Here is a 14,279-nt window from a genome sequence, read left to right on the forward strand (position 1 = left end):
GCCTGCCTCTCCCTCTGACCCTCCCCCCCTCTCATGTGCTCTCTCTCTCTCATTCTCTCTGTCTCAAATAAATAAATAAAATCTTAAAAAAAAAAGAAAAGTCTTGGGGCGCCTGGGTGGCTCAGACGGTTAAGCGTCTGCCTTCGGCTCAGGTCATGATCCTGGAGTCCCTGGATCGAGTCCCGCATCGGGCTCCCTGCTCGGCGGGGAGCCTGCTTCTGCCTCTGACCCTCCCCCCTCTCATGTGCTCTCTCTCATTCTCTCTCTCAAATAAATAAATAAAATCTTAAAAAAATAAATAAATAAAATTGAGATTTAGTTCCCCATTTACAGCACAAAGGTCCCTGGTCTCTAGCACATTGAGTCGTGCAACCAAGACCATTACCCGGCTCCAGATCACTTCAGTCCCCCCCCCCCCCCCCAAGAACCTCGGAGCCCAGCGTCACTCCTCCCCGTCACTCCTCCCCGCTGTGCCCCTGGAGGCGGGCTGGAGGCGGCAGAGCCGGTGGGGGTGGGGGACCCGGGGCTTCGGGCGGGCTGGCAGGAAAGCGCTCCAGGGTCCCCCGCAGAAGGCCCTCGTCGGCTGCTCAGGTCAATGGCTGCTCCCCCCGCAACAGGCAGCAATGAGGTCATCATGCTCCCCAGGTCCCGGCCCCCAGCAGGTACCCGCCTGGTCTCCAGTGGCCCCACACCCTCCCCAGGCACGTCCTGGCTGGAGTGCAGGCCAGGCCTGGCCCGGGCTAGTCCAGCACTGTCTGGGGTCCTCGAGAGCCCAGCCCGGGCCCGGCGAAACCCACAGCGCGCACACATCCACCCCGCACTCGGGGAAGGAGACCCCCGCACGTGCCCACACCGTGGTGGGGCCACACACTGGCTCACGCCGCCCAAGCCCCCGTCCCAGACCACCGACCCCAGACGGACCCCCTGTCACCTGAAAGCACGAGAGCAGCTGGGGCCACGCACAAGGCAGGACACACGGTCAGCTATGGTGACGGGCGGGGGGCGGGGGCTCTGGCCGAGCTGCACGAGGAGACCACCGCTGGCAATCCCAAGCAGCGGCCTGGAGACGCCCCGTATTGCTCTTGGACTCAAAGGGAAAGCACTGACCCTTCTGAAGGGTCCCCACGGGCACCTTCTGTTGGCAAGAGCCCCACGTGGGTGGGGGGAAAAGGAAGCAGGGTCAGCAGAGACAGCCCCTCGTGGAAGGAGAATCCCATCGGTGTGCAGGCATCCTCCCAGATTTCACTCCAAACCTGCCTCGTTCCCAGGGGCCAAGGGACCCTCACCCTGTCTCCACACCAGCTCCAGTGGCCACACTCACGTTACCAGAGGGAACCTCCCAGCTGCCAAGGGGTCACTGCGGTGCCATCCTTCCTTCCTGCCCCAGGGAGCCCTGACCAGCCAAGCGTGGTCTCAGCAGCATCACCAGAAGTAGAGTGGCTGGACGTGGAGGCCCCGGCGACATCGGGACAGACCCTTGACCTAAGCCACAGAGCTCCCTAGGCTGGTATACGCAACTGGTGTGCAACTGTGCAAGGCAGCCCCAAGGAGACGCCCAGGCCCAACCCCACAGGCCAAGCCCCAGAGCAGCCCAACAGCACGTTCTGCTCAGCGATATCAAGACCACCACGGAGGCCGGGTGTCCCTCACGGAGCTGCCCGAGGGCTGCTGGCCCTGAACTGTGACCCCTGATTCCCTAGCTGAAGCAGCAACCACAGCCCCCACCCCAAAAATTCTGCCACCCCACGCTGGCCGGACCAAGCCCAGCTCTGCTCCCCACTACCCTGGGTGAGGCCTGAACCTCCCGGTCAGAGGTCATTACCACCGGGGGAGGGTCAGTACTGCACAACGGGGCCACCTTCCCATCCCAGTGGGGACAGCCTGAGGCTTCGAAACAAGCTATGTCTGGCCAAGTCGGTGACCAGCCGGTCCTGCACCTGAAGCTGGTTTCATGACCGCCGCGGCTTTTGGGGGGGCTGTCACCGGCGGATCCAGCCAGTCCTGCGAGCAGAGCCGCCCTCGGGGCTGGTGGACTGTGGCCCGTGCTGACCGGCTGACCGAGAGGCAGCTCGGTGCTTAGTCCTGCACCGTCACCCAGGTCTGTGCAACTTTGCAAGACCAGCAGCATCTTCAAGGCCGTAGCCCCATTCCGGGGAAGGCACCCAGCGACGCGGGGCTGACGCCCACCAGAGACACGGCAAGCGGCCTGCAGGCAGCCGAGACCACAGGGGGCCCGTCCTCAGGCTGGAGCGCCCCCCCGCGGGGGCGGCAGGCAGCGCACCCACCGGAGCGCAGACAGCCCGCTAAGGCCCGGTGCGGCCGCCGGGGCGGGGGTGATAGCAGGCGGCTGGCCCCTGACGCGCGGGGTCACTCCGAGACCCTGCCCCTGGACACTGGCCATCCGTGCACTTTTCTCTGGCTTATCTAGATTGTGATAAAAAGTTCCACTTTGCATTTTTGAGAAAAAAAACAAAACAAAACAGAACAACACACTAGATAAGGGATCTTTTCCTTAAAACAGAATTTCCACGGAACCTCTGCGGCCCCGCACCACACAACGCCCACCTCCAGCGTGCAACTCAACGGTCCCGGCACCTTCACAGAGGGGCCGCCACCACCCCAGAAAGGAAACCCGAGCCCCCAGCCCCCAATCCCTGTGGTCTCCAAGGATGTGCCCACTCTGGCCGGTTCCTATAAACGACCCCGCGGTATGTGACCTTCCCCCCCTGCTGCTGCTCACTCAGCGTGGCTTTTATGGTGCGTGCATGTGGCCGTGGGCGTCAGGACCCCCTTTCTACGGCCGGCTACCCTCCCTCCTACGCGGAGACCCATTTCGTTTGGTGTGCCCAGCCCCTTGGCTCTGTGAGGGCTGCTGTGTCTCTGGTGCTCACGGCTCGTCTCCCACTCAGCCCCGCGCTCGGCCGCAAGGCCCACAGCCTGGGCAGCCCTGTCCACCCTCTGCCCGGGGATGGGGTGGGGGAGAGACAGGTGCGCTCTGGAGCCGAAACAGGAGGCAAGGAAAACGCACACAGGTCAAGAGCACTAGTGGTCAAGGCAGAGGCCGGCAAAAGCCTGGAGGAAAAGCCGGGGTCAAAGGCCAAGTGGGCTCTGGGCCTCCAGGCGCTGGGCAGATGGGCCAGGGGCCCACACGGCTCGCACCCCGCGGTGCGGCAGCCCTGGGGGGCCTCGCAGGCAGGAGCACCTGCCAGCACCAGGCGCCCCAGGCCGCTCTCCTCCCCTTGAAAAGGCTCCGCCTCATGCCATTAGCTGCCTCTCTGGATTAACCTCATTTCTAATCACCAGGGGGTGAGGGGCGGGGCGGGGGGAGTTGGGGGGCCCAGGTGCACTTGGACCAGGAGGCCATCGACAATTAGCAGTCTCATCCCCCGGGGGGTGGGCGTCAATGGCCGGCCAGAGCAGGCGATCGATCCCTGGCCACGCACCCACAATGAGCGAGCAGCCACCCCGACCCCGCTCCCGCGCGGCGGCACCAACCTGTGCCCGCCCTCATTAACTGGAGGCACGCGGCGTCCCCTCTGCTGTCTGACTCGGAGGATTAGCGCTGGGGCCCCGGGGCACATGTAATTAACAGCTGAGACCCCAGTCCCGGCGGGGGGTGGGTAGCCTGGAAACAAAACCGCAAGCTCTCGACGGCTGTCTGCTCTCCCAGACACATAAGCGACGACCACGATGACGCACCCCCCGCTGGACTCCGGAGTGAGGACCCGCGCGCCCGGCTGCAGGACCCCCACCCACCCCAGCACCGTAGCGCGTGCAGGGCGAGGCCAGCTCTCAGGCACACTGCGCCTGGGGCCTCACCCCTGACGACAGGGAGGAGACAAGAGAACAGTCTCCCTAAAAAGGGACCCTCGGGATGTCTTCCTGGGATGTCCACCCCGGGGGCTGGGCCACCCGAGCTTGGGGGGCCTGGAAGGAGCAGCACCGCAGGGACAGACTTGTGTGTGGGAGGGGCCAAGCGCAGGACCCCTGTCCCAGCGAGGGTTTGCCAGGCTTCATCCAGGGCAGGCAGCAACCTGGAACCCATGGCCACCACCAGGGTGGGGCGGGGTCCCCCGAGGACCCTGCGTGCACCTGCTCGCCAGGGCCCTCTGCTCACTCCTGCAGTCTGTTCTGTCCCAGGTCCACCTCGGAGGGTCCCTGAGCAGACTGCTGTATTCCAGAGGACGGGCAGCCTCCACTGCCTCGCAGTTAACGGGGTGCCCTGCCCTCCCCATCCTCCCCCGACCTCCCCAGGCCTGGTGGGCGAATGCCATTTGGACCCAGAAAGCAGACTGGCCACCAGCGCGGCCCCCTCTGCTTGCAAGGCTGAGGGGCCGTGGGGCCCGCAGGAAGCCTCCCGGAAGGCTGGCAGTCGGCTGGACACAACTCCCCGGACAGTCCCAGAGTCGGCCTCCCCGGAACGTGCCCTCTGGCGTAGAGCAGTGGGGAGCCCTGTCCCACCTCACGGCCACCGGCGCGGTCCTGTGCCCGATTTGCCACCACGTGACCATCCGTAAACCCAAATCGGCAAAGACAAGGTGTGAGTCTGTCTTACGAACCGCGTTCCAGGGGCCCGTTACTGGCCTATGAGCGGGACTGGGGCTGGCGAGGAGCACGGAGGCAGAGGGAGCTTCGGGGAGGGGACAGGGCCAAGTCGGTGGCGTGTCTCCACAGCCAGGGGAGGCCTGCCGCGCCGAGCATCGCCCCCTGGTCCACTGTTCTGGTCATACCCTTCCTGCCCAGCCAGCCGCCCCCCCGCCACCTCCCTGTGTCCGGGGCACATGCAGCTCCCAGGCCTCGCCCTCCTCCAGCTCTGGCCTCCCCTGCCCTCCGGCCCTTGCCTCCAGAATCCCCAGGGCCCAGTGGACAGAGAAGGTCCCCCACCCCCACCACGAGCTCACACCTGTGCTCGGAGACAGATGGGGCCGCAGGTACCCACAGGGAAATGCCAGCGCACGGTGGACACACGCATGCGGGGAGCGTGCCAGGCAGGATCTTTCCTTCCTGGCTTTGGCTGTTTTCTCTGAAAGAGGCAGATTTCAGGAGGCAGCAGGGAAGACCCAGCCTGCTCCATCAGGCCGGCTGCGTGACGCCAACGCTGGTGGGCAGAGTCCCACCTGCACCCTCCAGCGAGAGAGGGACGCGTCCCCGCCTCCCTCCCTGGGGCTCAGGCACAGGACCTCTGCTCCGGCAGCTCCCGTGGCCCGGCCGTAACCAAACCCTCCTGCAGAGCCAGGGACAAGATGAGGGAGGCAGCCAAGACGCCGCGGAAGGAAGCCAGGCAGGGGCGCCCGGGTTCGGGGCTCTGGACCTGCAGAGTTAGAAATTCAAGTCCAGCTGCCCCCGCCCCCGGAGCCAGTGCTCTTGGAAGACGCCCCCTCGGGGGAGGCTGTCGGCCACCCCACGGGGCCCAGGGTGGCAACACCATGCGCCTGACACACTTTGCTGGGACTGAACAGGCCCCAGAGGCTTCGGGGCCCACCCCGCTCCCTCTGCCCAGCCAGGGCCCCCAGGCCCCAGCAGGGACTGCCCAGAGACACCTGCCCTCCGAGGAGGCAAGTGATGTGCAAGCCGGAAAAGGGGGGCCAGGCACGCAGGGATGACGCATCAGAGTTAGGACCCTCCCGGCAGGTTCTAGGGGTGGGGTCCGCACCGCGGCCCCCGCCTGGCCCTCAGCACTAGGGCGCTGCAGCCCCACGGGAGGTGCCTGCTGCAGGGTGGAGGCCAGGCGAGCAGACTGCCCGACAGCCTATGAGAGCCAGCGCCTGGCAGTGGCCTCTCCAGCGTCATGCTCCGGCCAGCGGGGATGCGGGCACCCAGGCTCGCCCTCTGCAGGGAGCTCAGGGGAAGGGTCAGGGCCGCTGGGGAGGGGGTGCCCGCCCACCTAGGGGAGCTCCTAGGGCAGATGGAGGGGCTGTCAGACTCCAGGCGTGGCATTTCCTGGCTCACCCCCTCACTCGGTCATTCAACAAGCACCTCTGAGCTCACAGGGTAGCTGGAGGCCCCGACAAGCCCTGCAAGGCAGGCCTTGGAGGAGGTTGGGACGCTCTGAGGGTCAGTGGGGTCTTGGGGTCCCTAGGCTGGGGCTCGTTCCAAGGTTAAAATTGGGCTTCAAATGCCAATGTAGGGGTGTGTGTGTGGGGGCGTACAGTCTCTGTCCAGAAGAGGCTCTGGTGGGGGGACAGGCAGGGACGAGGCTGCCAGGTCAGTGCTGGAGCTGGACGAGCAGCTTCAGGAGGGGACAGAGGGCCGAGTGGCCCAGGAGGACATCCTTTTTGTGGCCAGAGAAACGGGGGGGGGGGGTCGCCCAGCAGCCATGGCAGCAAGGGGCTCCACGCGAGCTGCCACAGCTCAGGGGCGCACGCCCTGGCCTGTCATGGAGAGACAGTCTCACGGGTACAGTTGGGACCAACCAGGGGTCAGACCCCAAGCCTCTTCCAGAAGAATGTGCCGCGTGCGCGCGATCACTCCCTGCGAGGGGTAAAGAGGAGGGACCCGGAGACAGAGCGCAGCCACGGAGCCAGCAGCTGACCCCCAGCACGGGGGTGATCGCAAGTCCACGAGTCCCAGTCCACCCCCTTCCCACGGAGACCCTCTCCTTTCTGGGACCCTCCCAGGGAGACCCCTCCAGCCCCTTGCGGCGCAGTGGTCAGGGGCGGGGGAGGGGGGCACGGCGGCCCCGATTTGGTGCACGCAGCGGCCATGCCGGGCCCTAGTGTGTTCTCTCTGAATCCAAATCTATGAGGATGAGCTAAGAAAGCAGCCCAGAGAGGTAAAGCGACGTGCCCAGGTCACACAGCAAGGATGTGAGCCAGGGGATGAGGCGGGTCCAGGCCTCGTGGCGCCCACAGTCACTCCACACGGCCCCCCGGGGGGTCTGGCTGCCAAAAAGGCACCTCAGAGCCCCGGGACACAGAAAATCCCCCACCGAACGGCTGCCTTCGCGGTTCTCATCCTTTCTCTAGAGGTAGAGCAAACCCTCCAGCACGGAGGTGACGTCCTCTGTGAACTGAATGTTTCAACTGTACCCTCGGGACACGACGACGTGAGGGAAGACATTAGCCCGAGAAGTGGAGGGGACAGCTTGGGCCACTGCTCAGAACAAGGGGGCGCATCACAGCAAGGGAGGGGGGCGGGGGTCAGAGGTGAGCCCGAGACGCCCCAGGCTGCATGTGGCCGCCAGGACGAGCCCTGCCTCCCCCACCACCCCCGTGGAGGTCTGGCTCCACCCAGGACCTCTCTGTCCACAGGGACAAGGCTGTGGGCAGTCGGCCAGGGGGCGCCCACAGAGACAGGGGCCCCGGGGGGGGGGGGGGAAGGTCAGCAACAGGCCAGGAAGGGGCCGGAGGCTGTGGGGTCTTGGGACTCGAGTCCACGGCTTCCAAATTCCCCTCCGCTGCCTAGGACGAGGGATGGCGGCCAGCCCGCGGCTCAGTGGTGTCCCCCAGCCCCGCGGACAGAGAGCGCAGCCGGAGACAGCCAGTGACCGGTGCGGGGTGCCAGCCAGACACAAGGTCATTCGGCCGTGAGAAGGAACGAAGTCCTAGCATGCCGCGCGGGGACGGCCCCGGAACACCAGTCACACGCGCTTAGTGCCCCCCCCAAACCCCCAGCCGACCGTGGTCTGGGAGTTAGGGGTCACACCCGCACGACTCTGAAGACCCAAAAGACCACGGCACCCTACTGCTTTACAAGAGAGCTCTCATGGCACTGACTCAATCTTCATAATTTAACCACTAGCCGGCTCCTTCCCCGACCACCAAGCCCAGAAAAGCACCCCCCGCCCCCCGCGGTTCCAGGGGGAAAGGCAGGGCAGAAGCACTGGGGCCTGCTGGCTCTTCCCTCGTGCCCCCGCTGCACCCAGGCTTCCGGAAGCCGACACCCCCATCACCCGCGGCCCCCCGCACCACTGAGGTGGGTCCAGGGGCGAGGGGGCTTCCACCCAGGGCTGCCGTCCTAACAAGCTGTGTGCCTCGGGCTCATGACTTGACCTCTCTGAGCCTCAGACTCACCATCTGTACACTGAGCAACTCCGGGCTGTGAGCCCCTTCTGCTGATGGGGGAGACAGCAAGGTCACAGTTGGGACGACTGAGTGAGAAAAAGGGGACCAGGCACGGGGGTGCGGCCCAGGGATGCTCCCGAGAGGGACAGCACCTCCTCGTTTCCTCAAACTGAGGCCTAACGGGAGGTGGAGCCGATCAAGAATGGAACACGGAGCTCATGGCCTCGGCTTCAAGGCTTCAAACTCTCAGAACCTGGCTTGGGGCCGCCGGAAAGCCTACCGTTCTCAAGACACAGGGTGTCGAGAGCCGAGGTGCACACACAGCGGAACCTGAGTCGGGGGCGTCCCGGGTTCAAACGCTGCTCCCAAACCTCGGCCCTCCCATCTGAAGGACGGGGTGACTGGTCAGCCAGCTGCAGATGCCATGCTCCCACGACAGTGAGGGCTCCGGGCAGCGTGGCTGGGGCCGGTCTTCCCTCTCCCGGCCCCCCACCGAGGAGGCACTCCTCCCAGGACGGCGAGCACACAGAACGGCTGGGCCAGAGCCACGAGCAACAGGGCCCCACGGCCACCGGGCCCGGCCTCTGCCAGCAACACACTCTGTTCCCGGCCACTGAGGCCCGGAAGCCTCTGGCATGTGGGCTGCCTGCCGGCCCGTCCTTCAGCCGGACGCCAAGACCAGCCTGCGGCAGCGGAGAACAGACACCACCATCGAGACAGGCTCGTGCCCTGGGCCCACGGCCCTGGCGTGAGCCCCCGTCTGCAGACCTCCCCTGCCTGCCGACCTCCCCTGCCTGCCTCTGCAAGGAGAAGGGCCCTTGCACGGCCACGTGCTCTGCAGCGGTGAGCTGTCACCCCAGGACGTGCCCCCCGAGGTGGAGGGACGGTTGGCGGCGACTTTTCCCACGTGCCGACACTGCCTCCCGAAGGTTGAGAAAGGACACAGCCAGAACAAGGAGCTGGCGGGCAAATTCTGCCACGGGGGCGTCCCGTCACCTGAGGGGACTGCCGAGTCTCAGCCACCCCAGGTCAGGGCAAATGTCCCTCCTGCCGAGCTGCGGAGCTTCTGTACACAGACACACGTGTCCTCCCCACACAGGGCCCTGGGACGCAAGCCCTAGACCTCTGGGGCAAGATAGATGGCGGGCAGAGGCACCCAGGTCCCTGCTTCCTCTGCCCAGAGGGCAGCCCCACATCCGAGCAGCAAGTCCAGAGACCGGCCCAGAACTTCCGGCGGCCCCAGCCACAAACTGCCTCCTACCCTTTTGTCCAACCAGCAGCCCATGACCCAGACCAACATGGGCAACTGGATGGTGGTCCCCAGAAGGGCCTGAAGCCGGAGGCCCAGGGAGCCTCCGAATAAAGATCAAAGCTCAGAGAGGGTCAGCGTTTGCCCAGAGCCACACAGCATGTCACTGCTCAAGTGACCCCAGAAGCCAGGGCTCCGATCTGGGGGACACCCATCCACGCCGGCACGCAACCCTTGCCTCAGGAGTTAGGCAGTCATGGGGGGAGCTGTCCCAGAGACCCCCACTCTGAGACCAAGCGGGTTTCTAGAGACTGTAGCCACCCCCGCGGTGGCCCCTGGAGACAAGGCCGGACAGAGGCGGCAGAGAGGCAGAAGCAAAAAGCAGAGGTGCCAGGGCGGGGTGGGCTCGCCGGCCGGGCGGGGGGCCGGGAGGGCCTGCAGTCGGGACGGCGCCGCCCACCCCCCAGAACGAGGCAGCGCGAGGGACAGCGGAGTGGCCGGGAGCCCACCCCGGGGCGGCTCCAGCTCCTGCTCGGGAGGAGGGGGCTGCGCTCCCCCGCGGGCTGCAGCCTGGCGGGCGCGCCTCTTACCTCTGGGCTCCTCCGCCTGTTTGGCGAGCTTGCGCAGCGCGGCGGCAAAGCTGGAGGACGGCGCGGCCTGGGCCGACAGCGCATTGCTGGTGGCGGGGCTGCCGCTGGGCACCAGGGCGCCATTGAGCGGCGAGGGGGTGAGGGGGTTGACGGTGGCGGTGGTCCTGGTCGCGGTGGAAAGCATCCCTAGTGAAGGGGACTTGGGCTCATGGCTCATGCCTGCAACAGGAAAAGAAGAACCAGAGGTCACCCAGAGAGTAGGAGGGCCCAGCACCAGAGCGGGGGTCCGCGGGGCGCGGGGTCCCGGCGCCAGCGAGCAGCATGCAGGGACAGGGAGCAGGAGCAGACGCGGGCGGCTCTGGCAGGACAGGCAAGGCGGAAGAGGGCCAGCGCCAGAGAGAGCGGGGCCGCGGCGCCCCCACCCCCGTGGACCCACAGTCACAGCCTCAGGTGCACCCAGCACCCCGTGACTGCAGACGCCAGACGGCTCAGCCCAGCAGGATCCCAGAGCACCTGCTCCCGCGTGCGGGAGGGACAGGGAAGCGCTGCACCTGCCCTCGTTCTAGAGAAAACACAGACTCAGGGTCTGACCCCAGGCAAGCCACCCGGGATGCTGGCAGGTCCCCAGTGACGCAGGTGCCTCGGAGACCAGCCCCGTCGGCCGTTGCGTGAGCCGCGGGGGAGAGAACGCGGCCGCCCCGCACGCCCTGCCTGCAGACCAAAGACACACAACTGTAGTCTGACCCACCGTCAGTGGGCAAACAGCCACCTTCCCACAGGCCCCCGGCCTCTCACGTCCCGTCCAAGTGTCAACGAGGAGGCTGAACCTGCCTCCCGATTGCCCAATCAATAAAGGCCCAGCTCCATCTCAGGCGGCCAAGGAAGCGGTGCCATAAATAAGTTTTCCATTACCATTCCCTGCCCTCTCGGGGCCACCTGCCTGGCCCGGGCCCCGCTCCCCGCCCCCTCGCTGTGGGTGCGTTCCAGGGGTGTAAATCAAGCCCGATGGCCTTGTGGCTGGCAGGGGCCACAGGTCGTGTGCAGGGAGAAGCGAATTGACTTCCAAACCCCCAGACGGACACCCGGGAGAGGCAGGCATCCGGCGAAGGGTCCTTGGGAGTCGCGAGTGGAGGAACACAATCCTAGAACGCTCAAGAACACAACAGTGCGAGAAACATGCACTTCTTACAGGGTGGTGGCAAGGGACCGCCCCCCCCCCCAGGCTGCGGTCCACACCCCAAGAGGCTCTTCGTGGCCTCCAGAGCCCACCTCACCTCCACTGGGTTCTGCACTGAGTCTAAAGGAGTCTACCTGGAACCTGCTTCCATGTCCAACCCTGTGGGCCAGCAGGCTGGAAGGCGGCCAGGTGAGAAGAGGCGGATCCCCACAGGGGGGTGAGGCAGGGGTAGACGCCCACCTGCTGCCCCCAGAACTAGCTGGGAGAGGCAGCGGGCCCGGACACACGTCCTAAAGCCCGAGTCCCAGAGCGCCAGGTGGGGCAGGAAGAGCCATCCTTGGGGGCTCCGGCTGGTGCATCCAAGACAATATTGAGGGCTTGTGTGTGGGAACAAAGGACCCCCACAAGGGCTCCGATGCCCACAGCCAGCCTGCTGGCCTCCCAGCTGCGGGGCAGCGTCAACCCCCGGCTGACCCGCGCGCGTCCTCCTCTTCCTGGAATAGCAGGGGTGGGGGGGTGAATCCCAGTAGAGAAACCCAAGAATCCAGCGGGGTGTGAGGGTTCCTTCCCCAGAAGCCTGACTGCCAAAAAACACAGGTCTCAGGCCCGGGTCATTCTTGGCCAACTCAGCACCCAGCTGACCCCTGGAGGACCACTGAGCACGATGGATGTTACGCTCTGGGAGTGTGGCCCCAGGCTACCACCGGCACCTTTCCCTCCTCCAGTGGACAGCGTGGACAGAGGGGGCAGGAGGCCAAGGTCATGGAGTGAGGAAGTTGGGGCCCGAAGGTCAAGCTTAGCATTCACTTGGCTGCCAGGTACCTGGGGAATGAATCCCGTTCTGGAGCCTCAAAGCTGTATGACCTCAGGCAAGTCCCTTTGCCTCTCTGGGCCTGTCTCCTCGTCTGTAAAATGCAATAAGGACAAAGTCTACCTTGTAGGTTCATCTAGACAGACTTCAAGGAACTAACAAGAGGGACTTTAGAGTGTGCCCAGTGCACACCAGGGGCCATTTATTAAACAGTCCACCAGCCTATGGAGGGGCAGAAACACAAGTCCGGATGAGCAAGGGGCCCAGCCGTGGCCTCACAGGTCAGCCTCCGCAAACCAGGACACACACTTCCAGAATTGTGCTGCCTGCCCCACCTGGGGGACCAGGTGATGTGGCGTCAGAAGCCCATGTGCTGTTTAGGGTGCCCCCCACGGTCCCCCCCCCAGGCCGGGGACTGCACAGCCCGGCGTGCACGCCGCGGGCAGAGCACAGTTCCACGTGCCTGAGCGGGCGGCGGCTGAGGACGGGTCACACGTGGGAGCTGATGGCTGTTCTGTAAGGAGAGACATCACTTAGAGATGCTACACGGTAAAATGGAGGCCTTGTGGGGATAAGGCCCCCGCTGGTCCTGGCCAAACACTCAGGGGAAGGTGTGGCTACGCAGAGCTGCTGGGAGACAAGGTGTGTGAGGAGGGACCCTGGGCTCTCTCCCGCAGGGGACGTCAGTTAGGCATGGCTGGGTCACCTCCCAAGATGCCCCCAGATGGGCGTAGGAGAGGCCAGCAGCTGTTCACAGTCCGGTCCTGGTCGTATGGATGGCGCAAGGCCACAGTCAGGCAGCACGCCCAGGACTCGAACCCTGTCTCCCGGCCCCACACGGCCTCCCCGCACACCTTACACCACCTGCCCGCTCCAAGGCCTCAACGGGACGCTCAACCAGAAGGGATAAACATGCACGCGCACACGGCTAAAACACGTGTTGCCCAAGTGTCTGAAAAAGACATCCACAAAGTCTTTGTTGCTCATCCCTTCAAGGGGTGGAGACTAATTCTCTTGCCGGACTCACTTCTGACCAACAGAGTATGGTGGAAGTGGTGGCGTGTGACTTCCAAGAAGAGACCATCGTGGCCGCTCTCCTGCATCACTTGAGTGGAGCGTGCTCAGGCTGCCCGCAGTGTCCCAGGTTTCCTGCCGCCTCCAGACAAAAGCCGCGTTCCTCCCCCCCCCCGCCCAGATGAGCCTTCAGATGAGACCACAGCCCCGGCTGTCAGCTGAATCACAGCCTTCTTGGAGCCTCTGAGCCGCCCCGCATCCCTGAATGTTAAGTCTGGGAGAGTTCGTTACGCAGCTTAGGATACCCGACACAATACCACCACACGTTCTACTGACCAAGACTGCCGTCTCGAGCTCTCTCCCCATCTCTCTTCCTTCTTGGAGCCCCAAAAGCTCGACCATCTGCAAATACTCCATGACCAACATGGCCCCCCCACCCCGATGCCATCGGAGACCGTCAACCACACCCTCCCTGTTCCCTCAGTCCTTAGAGAGCCAGCCATCTCTCTTTAATCCTCAATTCTGTGAGAAAGGTGTCACTGTGCCCATTTTACAGATGGGGGAGGCCAGGCTTGGATCCAAGGGCCGACAGACGGTTAACAGCAGGGCTGAGATTACTGCAACAAAGAACCTGCATCCTGTTTATGCCAAAGTGGTCAGGGCCCAGATCCAGACCCATCCTGCCCCACACCGCACAAGGATGTAAGAGATGGGGATGAGGGGACAAGGGGTGGGGAAGTGAGGGTAGACAGTGCGGTCATTCCACCTCCCAGTGACAGTCCCCAAGGCCCAGGAGCTGATGTGAGGCCACTGCCCAATGGCCATGTGACAGGCTGGCCAGCTGGTGACCTGGGTGGACCTGTTGTGACCGCCAGCTGACAGTGCTGGGCAGGGTGGCACCAAGGTGCTGGGACAGGCAGGCGGTAGCCACAGGACAAGTCCCAGGCCAGACCCCAAAGATCACATGCCCCTTAAGGTGTTGGTGGGTGTCTTCAAGTGGCAGCAAGAAGAACAAAGGTCTCACTTCTTATGTTGTAGCTTCTCTGCAATAAACCAAGTTCTTAAAAAAGGGGGGATCATCGGGGCACCTGGGGGGCTCAGTTGGTTTAAGCATCTGCCTTCGGCTCAGTTCATACTCCCGGGGTCCTGGGATCGAGCCCCCTGCTGGGCTCCCTGCTCAGCAGGGAGTCTGCTTCTCCCTCTCCCTCTGCCCCTCCCCCTGCTCATGTGCGTGTGTGCTCTCTCTCGCCAATACAGGAAATCTAAATAAATAAAGTAAAATAAGTAAATGGGGGGGTGGTCATCAAAGAGATGGAGACCCACCAACATGAAGTGGGCACACCAACAGAGGGCCCGGAGGCGCCCCTCAGGCCAGGGCCTCCCCTGCTGGAACTCAAACCCAAATAAATCCTCACCTACTGGCCCCTGCCCCTGC

The 14,279-nt window shown here is 64.5% G+C and overlaps 2 protein-coding genes across 2 annotated transcripts in view; both read right to left on the minus strand.

Annotated features, from left to right (window-relative positions):
- COX4I1 (cytochrome c oxidase subunit 4I1) overlaps positions 1-14,279 on the minus strand; it is a 400,433-nt gene that overhangs the window by 125,689 nt on the left and 260,465 nt on the right. The gene's annotated exons all lie outside the window — the stretch shown is intronic.
- GSE1 (Gse1 coiled-coil protein) overlaps positions 1-14,279 on the minus strand; it is a 329,408-nt gene that overhangs the window by 15,486 nt on the left and 299,643 nt on the right. The window contains exons 3-4 of the mRNA XM_081807863.1: positions 9,762-10,061; positions 9,265-9,356 (exon numbers count right to left, since the gene is read on the minus strand). Of these exons, the coding sequence (XP_081663989.1) occupies positions 9,265-9,356; positions 9,762-10,061 (392 nt within the window). The remainder of the gene's footprint in view (positions 1-9,264; positions 9,357-9,761; positions 10,062-14,279) is intronic.

The sequence above is a fragment of the Leptonychotes weddellii genome, chromosome 16 (assembly GCF_054177405.1).
Source record: "Leptonychotes weddellii isolate Sample4059 chromosome 16, ASM5417740v2, whole genome shotgun sequence".
In the NCBI taxonomy this organism is placed as follows: domain Eukaryota; kingdom Metazoa; phylum Chordata; class Mammalia; order Carnivora; family Phocidae; genus Leptonychotes; species Leptonychotes weddellii.